At 39.6% G+C, this 12,753-nt stretch overlaps 1 protein-coding gene and 1 long non-coding RNA gene across 2 annotated transcripts in view; one reads left to right on the top strand and one right to left on the bottom strand.

Moving 5' to 3' along the window:
- The window catches only part of LOC124593751 (A-kinase anchor protein 9-like), a 505,072-nt gene that overhangs the window by 177,638 nt on the left and 314,681 nt on the right, over window positions 1-12,753 (top strand). The window contains exons 13-14 of the mRNA XM_047132086.1: window positions 7,670-7,849; window positions 8,257-8,458. Of these exons, the coding sequence (XP_046988042.1) occupies window positions 7,670-7,849; window positions 8,257-8,458 (382 nt within the window). The remainder of the gene's footprint in view (window positions 1-7,669; window positions 7,850-8,256; window positions 8,459-12,753) is intronic.
- LOC124593753 overlaps window positions 9,049-12,753 on the bottom strand; it is a 64,096-nt gene continuing 60,391 nt past the window's right edge. The window contains exon 3 of the long non-coding RNA XR_006978145.1: window positions 9,049-9,115. This is a non-coding gene — a long non-coding RNA (uncharacterized LOC124593753). The remainder of the gene's footprint in view (window positions 9,116-12,753) is intronic.

Raw genomic sequence — 12,753 nt, 5'->3', positions numbered from 1 at the left:
GCAACTGATTACATTATTGCCGGTGTGTACTGCTATTGTAGCTGTTTGATTAGCGCTTTAACGAATTATCAGATCCTATGCTACGCCTGTAGATTGTTTATGACTAGTGCTGCCATCTAGCGACCATCAATTGAACTACTTCGACTAGCGATCCAAAGATAACGCCTTACTAGGACCAGCTGATCGCTAGCCGACACTGCTTTAAATTTTCGAGTAATTGGACGGAATGGACGTGCCAGACCACAAACCGGAAGCGCAATTACACTCTCTAAAGAGAAAACGTATGAGAGAAAGAGCAAACATTACGCGACTCGTGGCGGAAGTTGCAAGGTTGCCCAACACATCGGAAATCACGGATTATAAAAATTACAATGACAGATTGGGAAGCGTTCTGGACCGCCTCGTTAAATTAGATGAGGATATTCACGAGTTGTTAGACGATGGCGAATACGAAGAAGATGTTCCTAAATGCGAAGATTATATAGACACCGCGAAACTCACAATTTCCCAATTGTCTCACGAAATAGAGAAACAGCTTGCGAAATCGGTAGCAGACATAAAGATTCCCGACAATCCGCCGGCACAATCTGTAACAATGAGTGTTCCCACAGCTTCAGTAAAACTTCCGCCGATCAAACTTGAGCCTTTTTTAGGCGATATTGAGACATGGGCGCGATTCTGGGAGCAGTTTGAGCAGTCGGTTGACAAAGATCCGACGGTAACTACAATCAATAAACACATTTTTCTTCGCGGCTATCTCTCGGGAGAACCAAAGCATTTAGTGGACGGTATTGCGGTGACAGCCAAGACGTATGCAGAAACGAAGAGGATTCTCCGAGCGCGTTATGGCAACAAGGGTCGAATAATTCAAGCCCACTTAGATTATCTCGAAGCCATAAAACCAATTGAGCTGTCCACTCCAGAGGAACTTAATTCAACATTCATTGAATGCCAGCGACGTATTCAAGCTCTCCGGGCACTTGGGGAAGACGTGAACGGATACGGTCGAGTCCTCGCCCCGAAAATTTTACGCGCTTTTCCGGATGATATATGCCGCCGCTGGATAATTCATGCCAAGCGTACAGGAATATCCTAAGGGGACATTTTGCAACTGATGGAGTTTCCGAACGAGGAAGTCGACGGGGCGCTTACCACGCAGAAGATACGCGGTGAATTTTCAAGCACTTCTAATAACCTTCCCACAGCGTCCACACTTCACATACATGCGAAATCTGAAAGATCGACTCCGAAGGATACCAGCGTAAAGGAACCATTCTGCGTCTTTTGTGAATCTGACGGTCATTGGGCGCAAGACTGTAAGAAGATCGTACGCGTTAATGATCGAATAGATAAATTGAAACTAGCAAACAGATGCTTTCTTTGTCTTCAACGTGGGCACAAAGTGTCAAATTGCAAAAAGAAAGAAAAGGCTCGGTGTGTTAACTGTAAAAGACTGCATCATAAGTCCATTTGTGAGGAACGAAAGGATATTAGGGGTCCAGCGGGTCAGACAAACGTTACTTCCGTGGGAAAGGTATCTGTTGCTCCCCACGGATACACATACCTTCAGACAGCTCAAGTATACGTCTCAGGACCTACAGGATTGAGCAGGACAACGCGATGTCTACTGGACGCAGGTAGTCAGTCCAGCTTCATAGCAAAATCGCTGATTAATGATCTCAAACTGCAAACGATAGACCGACAAGAACTAACTGTTTGTTCCTTTGAATCAAACCCTACACGCCCACGCCACCGCAGGCTTGTTCAGTTTAATATGAAGGGGCTTTGGCAGAATTCTTCAGTGCCACTTACTGCCTTCACGTTATTTCTCACCAGCCTTCAGTTCCACAACATATAAAGAGTTTACCAGATGCCCGTAAGATTACGCTAGCAGATCCGAAAACCGATTCAACAGAAGATCTTCCCGTGGAGATTCTTGTAGGAGGCGATTTTTATTGGAAGATAGTGAAGCACAATTCGCCCATACGCATCTCTGAAACCTTAGTGTTAGTTCCTTCTCTGTTTGGCTGGATACTTAGTGGTAACAAGTCACAAGCCTGTGTGCATGCAACCGTGGTAAATTTTGCTCAGACTGACCGATCTCCTCTGCACTCTGACAATGATTTCAGACGCTTTTGGGACTTGGAAACTATAGGGATTACTGCCGATCAGGATCTACCTGTGAACAAGGATACGAGACTTCTTGAAGAGTTTAGAGCATCTTTCTCTATAAAGGATCATCGAGCAGTCGTTACACTTCCCAAAATGCAACATAAAGTGCTTTTGAGTAACAGACCTATCGCGGAAAAACGATTCAAGCACCTCAGGGAAAGATTTCAACGTCAAGAGACATTTAAGCAAATGTATTTCGATCTTATGCTAGACTACATTACGAAGGGGCAAGTCGAGGTCGCTCCCACCCCACTCTCAGGAAAGGAGCTATTTTATCTCCCTCATCATGCAGTGAGGAAGGAGAAATACGGAACCACTAAGTGGAGAATAGTCTTTGACGCCTCATCTCACGAAAACAATGCACCTTCTCTGAATGAGGTATTAGAAGTAGGACCGAACCTATTACCAGAGATTCTGGAAATTTTACTGCGTTTCAGATTATATTCTACGGCTATCGTCGCGGACATCACACAAGCTTTCCTTCAATTAACCTTAAACGAAAAGGACAAAGACTTGACCAGATTTTTCTGGTTCAAGATTAGCCAGGATCAAACAGGAAATCTTCAAACGACGGACGAACTAACAGAATACCGTTTTAACAGACTCCCATTCGGCCTGACCTGCAGCCCATTTTTACTTTCTGCAACACTAAGAGAACTTGCCGACAAGTGTATGACAGCATTTCCCACCGTAGCGCCACTTATAAACAAGACTGCATACATGGACGATTTTATGATCTCAGTAGAAGGTGATAATTTGGTGATAACTATATACTATGAACTTGTAACCCTAATGAAATTGATCAGTCTCCTCTTATCAAAATGGGCTACCAACTGTGAACAACTCCACACTATCTGGAGGGCAGAAGGGCGAGAACTCCACACCCAGACTCAAGTTTTAGGTGTAGACTGGAACACCGCAGGTGACTACTTCTGTATCGATCCTAGCGAAATCATCAGAAGGTCGTCAGAAGAGCCAGCCACCAAACGACTCCTTTTACAATGTACGGCTAAATTCTATGACCCACTCGGACTGTTTTCCCCAGTTTCTCTTGTTGGGAAATTGCTATTCCAGGACACATGGTGCCGAGGAATTGGCTGGGATGAACTTATGCCCTGGGACTTAGGGGCACGATGGCGTGCTTGGATATCTAGCTTACCTTCATTGTCACATATTCGTGTCCCTAGATGGATAGCTACAGCTCATGGAAGAGACTCTCAGCCGCACGTATTCTGTGACGCCTCGGGAAAGGCATATGGAGCAGCTTTGTACATTCGTACTGTCTTAGATGATGTCATTGTAACCCATTTAGTCTGTAGCAAGAACAGACTTGCTCCTATTAAGAAGGTGACATTGACTCGACTCGAACTTTTAGCAGCAGTAGTTGGGACCAGACTATTGTGTTACTTTTGCCGCGCAACAGACTTTAAAATTGCCCGTGCGATACTGTGGACGGATTCTGCAATAACATTAAGTTGGATTCGCTGTGACCCTAACAGATGGAAGACCTTTGTTTGTAATCGTGTAACTGAGGTACAAACACACACGACTCCCACGCAATGGAAACACTGCCCAGGACCAGACAATCCTGCTGACCACCTCTCACGTGGACTCCTCGGCTACCAAATGAATTCTTAGGACATTTGGTGGCATGGGCCGCCTTGGCTTACACGCCCTCCTGGATGCTGGCCAAACAACGATACTCCAACAATGGTACGACTTCCTCCCGAAGAAAAGAGGAAGAAAACGCAGAGCCAAGTTTTGTCGATATCTACGCCAACCAGCCTTTTGAACTTACCTAAATTCAGCTCATACTGAAAGCTCATTCCTATCACAGCATGGACTCTCCGTTTCCTACACAACATTCGTCAGAAGAATAAATCTTCAGGAGAACTTACAGCCACCGAATTATCAGCTGCCAAAATGCATTGGATTCAAGTGGGCCAGAGAGATTCCTTCCCCAACGAATTACATGCACTTCAGAATAACTTACCACTGCCAAGAGAGTCAAAAATCGCACGATACAATCCTTTCCTAGAAGATGGACTGATACGTCTAGGAGGTCGACTGCAGTGCACTAGCCTAAATAGGGAACAAAAACATCCTGTACTCCTTGACGGTTCCCACCACTTCACACAATTGGTTATTCGAGAGACACACATCCACCTTCATCACTTTGGTGTTCGTTCTGTACTATCCGAACTGCAAACCGAATTTTGGATCCTTAGAGCTCGTCAGGCCATCAAAAGAATCCTATACTCATGCCTCGCGTGCAAGATCTTGAAGAATCCACGAGGGCAACAGATCGAAGCACCGCTGCCACCTGAACGAGTTTCACCTGCCAAACCATTTGCTGTAACCGGAATAGACTTTGCCGGCCCACTATTCATCAAAGTGGGGAAGGAAACGCACAAGTCATATATCACTCTTTTCACATGTGCTACCACACGAAGCTGTACACCTCGAACTCTGTACAGACTTGTCAACGGACAAGTTTCTTATGGCACTTCAGCGATTCACCGGAAGACGCGGACTACCCCACACGATATATACGGATAACGCGAAAACATTCCACACCACGAATATGGAACTAGCCCAACTTTGGAAGGCATTAACCACCACAAAATCTTATCAGTTCCTCGCCCACCACGGTCTTACCTGAAAATTCATTGTCTCCCGTGCGGCTTGGTGGGGAGGATGGTGGGAAAGAATGGTGGGCACTATAAAGCGTTGCCTACGGAAGGTACTGGGACTCGCAAAGCTCACTGAGGAACAACTGAACACCACCTTGATCAGTATTGAAGCCGCGGTGAACTCCAGGCCCATCACACCAGGAGATGATTGTGATGCACTCACACCATCCCATTTTCTGACGGGAGAAAAACTTACGACTATTCCGACGGGACCAGAGCCTTCAGCGAGCACGAATTTAACAAAGGAATTCCGACTGAGACAGTTTTTGGAACCGTTGGGTTAAAGAATACCTATTGGAGCTCCGGAACTACCATGAAGTTAAACGCCCATCGGGACGAGTCATCCCCTTTCGCCCTGGCGACATCGTGCTGATCCAAGAGGACCTTCGTCCGCGACATATGTGGAAGAAGGCCAGGATAGAAAAGGTACTACCAGGAAGAGACGGCAGGGTAAGGACGATAATACTCCGGACACCAGAAGGTCACATCATTAGTCGTCCTGTGCAGCTGGCCGTACCTTTGGAGGTCGACCAGGGTGGGGAGGATGTCACAGAGTGATGTACTTCTCGCAAGTGAGAGACTGTTTGTTTACTCTTAGGACAATGTATCCTTGACTTGTTATATTGTATGTTCTGTGACTATGGAATAAAGTGTTGTTAGACTGCTAATCGCGGCTCTACTGTGATTCACGACAATTTCAAATACCTTGAAGACTTACCATAATTCTCTTCCACAAAAATATGTATTAGCAAGTCTATACAACATACTGTTAATGAAATATTGGTCTAGCTACAATTCTGTAAAAGCATTGTTTTGACCTTTTCTAGCCAGATCCCCAAAATTAGTATTTGTATTATTTTCCCCTTATGCACATATTTCCTCATTGATATTGTTGTGTTCTATAAAGTCAAGAATAAATTTAGAAACTTGTGTCAGAATGAACTAAATTTAGAAATAATCAGAATGTTCATTCTTACTCTCAGCCAGATCTAATAGTTTTGACTAAACACCTTCATCTTTGTCAAAGTATTGAATAATCACAGGAAACATCTTGTGATACTTATGATTACTAGCATCTGTACGGATATTAACAAAATCACTATTGAAAAGGTTCTTTTAGTTCTGCTTGTATTAAAGGTGAAATTACATTATTTACACTGCCTCAGTTTTTGTCTTCGAGCTGGAAATGTTTTTGCAGTTCTCTGTAATCACTGAACATTGTTGGGAACAATTTGCTTGTACGCATGGTGGAGGTGTAAGAGTGATTATACCTTACTGAATGAAAAGCAAACAATGCCTTTGTGATAGCTAGATCTACTTTTCTTTTTTCTGATTTGTCATTATGTATATAGTTCTTCAGTTGCCTGTTGAAGGATGCAGAACTCATGGCATTCGTGTGCTTCTCTGTACCAACATGATCTTTGGTGTCACTTTTCCCTCAAAATGAAAAATAGCAACTGTAAAGAAAAACATTTTTAAAGTTACTATGTATGACTTCATGGAAAGGGAACCCTACTTCTTATTTCACAAATTATTTGTTGAATTTCTAATTTAAAAATAAAACAGGAAGATACTTACCGAATTTACATTCTGTTTCATGTTCACTGCGACCTCATGCCATTGAAGGAAATTCTATGATGCATTCAACTTTAAACGGTGTTTTCCATTTTGGTGTCATGACCTTATAAATGTTAAATATTTCACACTCAGTATCATCAGTCTCCTATCAGAATATCAAACTGAACTTAATGGATTTGTACAGATTATTTTCGTTAAAACATAGAATACTGGACAAGACTTGTGTAGTATTTCATTTGAAAAGGAAGCTGTAACACTGCTAGTATGTAGAAAGAGACAATGATTTGATAGTTTACTTACTTCATCAATAATGCAAAACGTAATCTACAATTTTTGAGACTTGAACTTTCAAATTAATCAAAGTTTGAAGAGATTGGGCAGAATTTAAATTTATTTGCTGGATATCTATGTAAAGGGATTACTTCTCAAAAATCTGGGACTTTTACTCGGCCAGGTGGGATGTTAGTTACATGACTGCTAATCTGGGACAATCTTGGTTTTCCGGGACATATGACAACCTTACTTGAAAGTGATGTATATGAAAAGAGTAAGTATCGTTCCTCCTTTTAGCTAAAGGGCATATTTAATCATTATATCACACAATCCAATGTTTTTCACAGGAGTGGTGATGAATAGGAGATTTTTCCTGCTTCTAAAGCAGAGAGAAACAGTTCATATGCTAAGAAAGTGAAATGAGTTGAAAAATTAAATATTGAGTTGAATTTAAAAAAATGTTGTGATGCTAGATGTGTTTGCATTTTCTCTGAAACACTTACTGCTCTCTTTCTCAGATGACATTATACATGCAAGATTATTTATGTATTTTGTATCATATAATCATTATCTACTAACATAATTGTGAACATTTGTTAAAGACCAAGCCTTCTTGATGAACGAAGGATGGTACAGTTGGCACCGATGTAGGTAATGCCACCTTTATCTTGGCAGTCCACAGAGGTTTTGTGTCTGCATCAATTTCCAGAGATGTAGCACTTGCATAATACGTACTCATAGTTTATCCAGTGTCTGCACTGTAAAGCATCTCTATCATCTCATAACTGTTCTGTAGAATAATTTAAATAAGGCCTTTCAGGAATATCTATTATTAAAGCTTATGTTCATAACTATGAATTTCTTATACAAAATGTCTTCAGACCACTATTTGGTGATTCAGTGTTCGCTTTTTGGTATTAATACTATTAAAATGCTCTTTTTGTCATTTTCAGTGCCAGAATGAAAAAAATTTAGAATCTCAAATGGTGGAAATGCTTCAATATTTTCCTTCTCCTGGTTTGAGTCTTGGAAATAGTTTTTTCACACTTAATTCTGAACCATCATCCATCATAGTACATGCTGTGAAACAGTTGGAATACATTTTATGTGCCTGTCATTCAGTTATGCTTAAGGTAATTATGTACCTAAGTAGTTTGCAGTGTTTTAGATAATACCAAATCACAAAAATGTTAAAGATGATGTTACTGTTGCACATAAGGCTGTTTTAATTTTCTTCAGTTCTTGCAAATCAGATTTATGTTATATCAATTCCTCCTGTCTCTCCGTCAGTCTTCTTTTCAGACCTTCACAGCCTTAATTTGTAGCTAGTATAGCTTTCTGCATGTGTCCATAAAAATTATGTATTGAAATAATATTGTGTAACATGAATTTGTTTGTAGTATTTGTTGTAAGTAATATAACCTTCATCTGGTGTTCACATATATTTTCTTATTAGTACCTTAAAACTGAATTCAAACAACCCATTGAATTTATACAGTGACAATGTATGATTTTTATTCCTCTTCATTTGCTTCATTAGAAATTAATAGATAGCTGGAGAGAGAATGATAAAGAAAAAATGAACAATATTTCTCAAGAAATTGAAGCGATACAAAAGCAGGAAGAATGTGCAATTCAATACTTTCAGATGGGTACCTCTGATAATTTTGATCTGTCATCGATACAAGAGTCACTTCAGAATTCATTAAAATCTAAAGAGCTCATCCTGGAGGAACTTAAACGTAAGTGTGCTCTTTTTAAATATATTTTATGTGTGTTTTCATGAAATTGTTACAAGTAACCTAGTTCAGTTTAAAGTAACGATTAAATAATATAAGTGTAATGGAGCATATTTTGTCAATTTCTTGGTTTACTCTATCTTGTTGTGAAATGTATTCTCCTTGGGCACCTATTTCATAAAATTTACTACATCTGGACCAGTCAGTAAAATCCGGATGACCATGTCTCTTTTCTTGCTAGTGGACTTCTTTGGCTTTGCAGTGTCTTCAGTGCTAGAGGCTGAAAGAAAGCTAGAATATTTCTCAATTTTACACATTGACCAATAATGTTTCCTCTTTCAACACCAGTCTTTATACATTGAATTAATTGTCCTCAGATATGTATACACAATTGTACCAAAACTATTTGGATACAAATATCGTGCACAACAAGAATACATTTTGATGAGCAAAATTACTCAGAATGTATAACAGAATGGCAATTTCAAAACTTCTTTTGTTCTACTTTCATGACATCACTATTTTTATTGTTAGCACTGTTCTTCCATGGCCGCAACGTACCTCCAAGCCACGAGGTCTATGAACAGGCAGCCCACGGCAGGTAGACCCGCTAAACTCATCATCCCATCTTGCGTACTGCACTCGTATACCTTGCATTACCTGCACATAATAATAAACCATTTCTATGACAATATTCTGTCCAAAACTTAACTGCTAACAAAAAACTTTTGTTAAATGTCACAATCATCTTTTATCATATAGAAGGACTGAGAGTGTAACCCATCATTTGCCATAAAATGATTTGTTACATCTCAATACTCATTTTATTTTTGTAGATTGCGTAATATGCAGAAAGTTGAACAGCACTAGGTCTTGATGATATTCTTCTCTGGTCTGCAGCCAGATCAAGCAGTCTACCTGATCCCCATCTTCTGTTGAGAATGCTGTATTCTAATCTCACCGGAACTGATTGATACTGTAAATAACAACCTTTTACATGTTGTGAAAGGTCAACAGCATTCTCTCCACAAATTGTCAAACGACCCTTGTATTTTTTATCATCAGATAAAACAGAGTTCCAAATCTCACTGAAAGGGTAATGATGACGAAACATTGAGACACATTGTTTATTGAAAACCAACACATATAGACCAGAATCTGCATACAATTTACCGTCCATCATACCAACACAAAGGGGTTATGCAGACGGTAAAGAGGGCTTACGCCATCTCAGATGCAGAGAGCTTGACTTAAGAGCTGGAACACCTTAAGCTCATGTTCAAGCAGAATGGTTATGTAGAGAAACAGGCCCGAGGTGCCTTTGAGTTTGGACCTGCGATGGAACCATAAGAAGAGGCTTGTAGATCAGTGGCCTTTGTACCATATAGTGGGTGCCTATTTTCGAAAATCGGAAGAATTTTAAAAAGATATATTATCAAAAGTTTATTTTGTCCACCAGTCAAGATTAGAGCATTCTGGCTAAGTTAAAGATGACATAGGATTGAGGAAGCATGGTTTTTATAAAATCCCTTGCCAGTTTAGGAAATCATATGTTGGCCAGACATTTCACACCATTCAACAAGGTGTACTGACCATTTCCACACACATTTGATGCAGCCTAAGAAATCCAAAGTGGCAAAGCACTGTCTTGCTAAGGGGCACAGAATGCTGTAGGGTAAGACACACATGGTTGCCACAGCATCTCACTGTTGGGACTATTTTGTAAAGGAAGCTATCAAAATTAGGCTGGCGAACAACATTATAAATAGAATCAAGGGTTACACTTTAAACAGGATGTTGCGATGGTGTTTAAAGGTTACTGATGAATAGTTGCTCTTCTGCACAGTATCCCATATGAGCAAACCAGTTGTGTCCTTACCTGTGGTTACTTGAATTTCAGGTACTTCAGGATTTTGCGATTCTGTTTAAAAAAGAATAGCTTGATGTAGTCACAGGGCTGAGATGCGTGCATTTGCTTTCATGCTCTGCAGCTAATTCACTGCAAATAATAATCTGTTGCTGTGATCCTGATGTTAAATAGTCTATGCGTTGGTTAGAATTGAAAGTTAATAAAATAAACAGAAATATAAAATAAAAGTTAAGTGAATAATTTAATAACAAGCGTTCTGTTCTAACATCTTTAATTGATGTAGACGCCAGATAATTATGTTGAATAATGTTTATTCAAGAAAGGACACCTCAAATAAATGGGAAGTGGTCCTACTATATTCAGTTAAAATACAGATGCAATAGACCATTATCAAATACAGTAAAGTTACATTGAGAGCTTTGCGAGAATGGTAGCAAATTCCCCAAACTAAAGAGCCATCGAAGATACGTGCAGAAACTAAGTCCATTTCACAATCACAGTGCATGAAATATTCACTAGCTCAAAGCAGTCCAAAGTTCAACATGATTTACAAATTATCACCCTTGATATAAGGAATAGCAACAGTGTCAGTTCTTTAATACAAGCGGAAAAAGTTAGTCCTACACTGGAGCACATTCAGACCTCTTGAAACATGAAGTCCCTTTGGAAGGTAAAGTATCGTAGCAGCTGTTCACCACCAAGAATCAATCACCTTCACAATCAAGTATCACTCGTTACCACAGGCAGGCCTGCCTCCTTCCAACACCAATGTAAAAGTGCTCAGAATCACTCCCTTGAGCTACTTACTCAAATATTCCCAGTCTTCACTTGACTCCTGTATTGTTCCACTACTGTCTGCTTTCCCATTGGCTGAAGGCCGTCCCCACCAAAATACATCATTCGTAAGTTTTGCAGATTAGATCTGACTCATCTTGAGCACTTCCTGGACTGAACTAATATATTATAACAATATTTAAATTTTAAAAAAAAGTTATAAATATTTGGTCAGACTCAGATCATTCGCAATAATTTTGAATAGAGGTTTATTCATAGATAAATAAGCTAGTATCCTTGCTCAAGTGTGCTCATATTAAATGAAAGTGAGTTGTTGTTAACTATTGTTTAAACAATTATTACTCCTGCTTGTCAGAAGCATCTTTGGGCACTCTTTTTTAATAGTGGTGTCAGCTAACAATGCATTTGACCACTTCTTAAGTTACCATGATTGTGTATTATCAGTTGTAATTAATATTTAAATAAAGTTACTGGCAAAATAGTAAACTGTTCATTGAATAAATACACCAGAATGGCAAAATGTGAGGTCTTCATCATGTATTCATTTGCTATGTAATTGTAGGGGATACGATGATCTGAAAAACATTTGCATAATGAAAAGACGCACAAAATGTAATAAATCAAGAAATAAAATAGATACATATACATAGTTTTCGGAGATAATAGCTATATAGTGTAATTCTGTTGTCTGAAATGTCATATATCGTTTAAAAGTTGTTAATTCAGGGGTTCATTGTGAAAATGTGTATTCACTGTGAAATATTAATTTCTATAATTTTAAAGATTTTAAAATATTGTTGTGTCATTGGGTGTGCCTCATTTTTTCTGAGATCATGGATGTATACAGATTTGCTTTAATACTTGACTGTGAATTATTATAGATTTTTGAAGAGCTGTAAGAAGCTGTCTTTTGCTTGTCTGACAGTCTGCCATTTCATGGAACATTGTCTCCTGCAGAAAAAGGGATTTACCCATTTCTGGTGATGTTGCTCACCTTTGTACCTGGACTCATCTGTACCAGTCAACTAGCCGGACCTGCTGGGCACACCTTGAGCCCTGGGCCCACAAGCATTCAGCCATACAATAATTTCATCTCCCTCATACTCTTTCCAGGCAACCAAATTGCTGGCCTACGTACATACCTCCACTAATGTGGCACATTACCTCACTAACTTGGCACATTAAGTCTCACCACTTTTGACCTACTTACTTAAAATAATAAGTGGAATGCCCTACTTACATGTCGATACATATTTAGTTATTCCACATCAAAACTAACACCCTGTGTACTCTGACTTTGATATCAGTAATTTAAACTCCAAACTTTCCATCTTCCCATATTTTATTGTTTCTCCATTAACAGGAAATAATTTATCAATCCACCTTCCAGCTGTCCATTTCAAATAATCACTGCCAAATTATGGCCAAGGGCAGGCTTCATCACAAATCGCAGAACATGTTATTCAGCACTATGTGGTTGTCTTTAAGTGGCTGCTTTGCAATCTATGCCATTTGAAACCACTTCTCTTCACTTTCCGTCTCACTCTTCCCCCAACTTCAGCTTCTTTTAATAGGATAGACAGAAACTGTCTTGCCAACACATTCTTCAGTCCTGCAGTTAATCATTCTGATC

The sequence above is a fragment of the Schistocerca americana genome, chromosome 2 (genome assembly GCF_021461395.2).
Source record: "Schistocerca americana isolate TAMUIC-IGC-003095 chromosome 2, iqSchAmer2.1, whole genome shotgun sequence".
In the NCBI taxonomy this organism is placed as follows: domain Eukaryota; kingdom Metazoa; phylum Arthropoda; class Insecta; order Orthoptera; family Acrididae; genus Schistocerca; species Schistocerca americana.
Note: the sequence above shows the minus strand (reverse complement) of the source record. Positions and strands in the feature narration are given on the sequence as shown.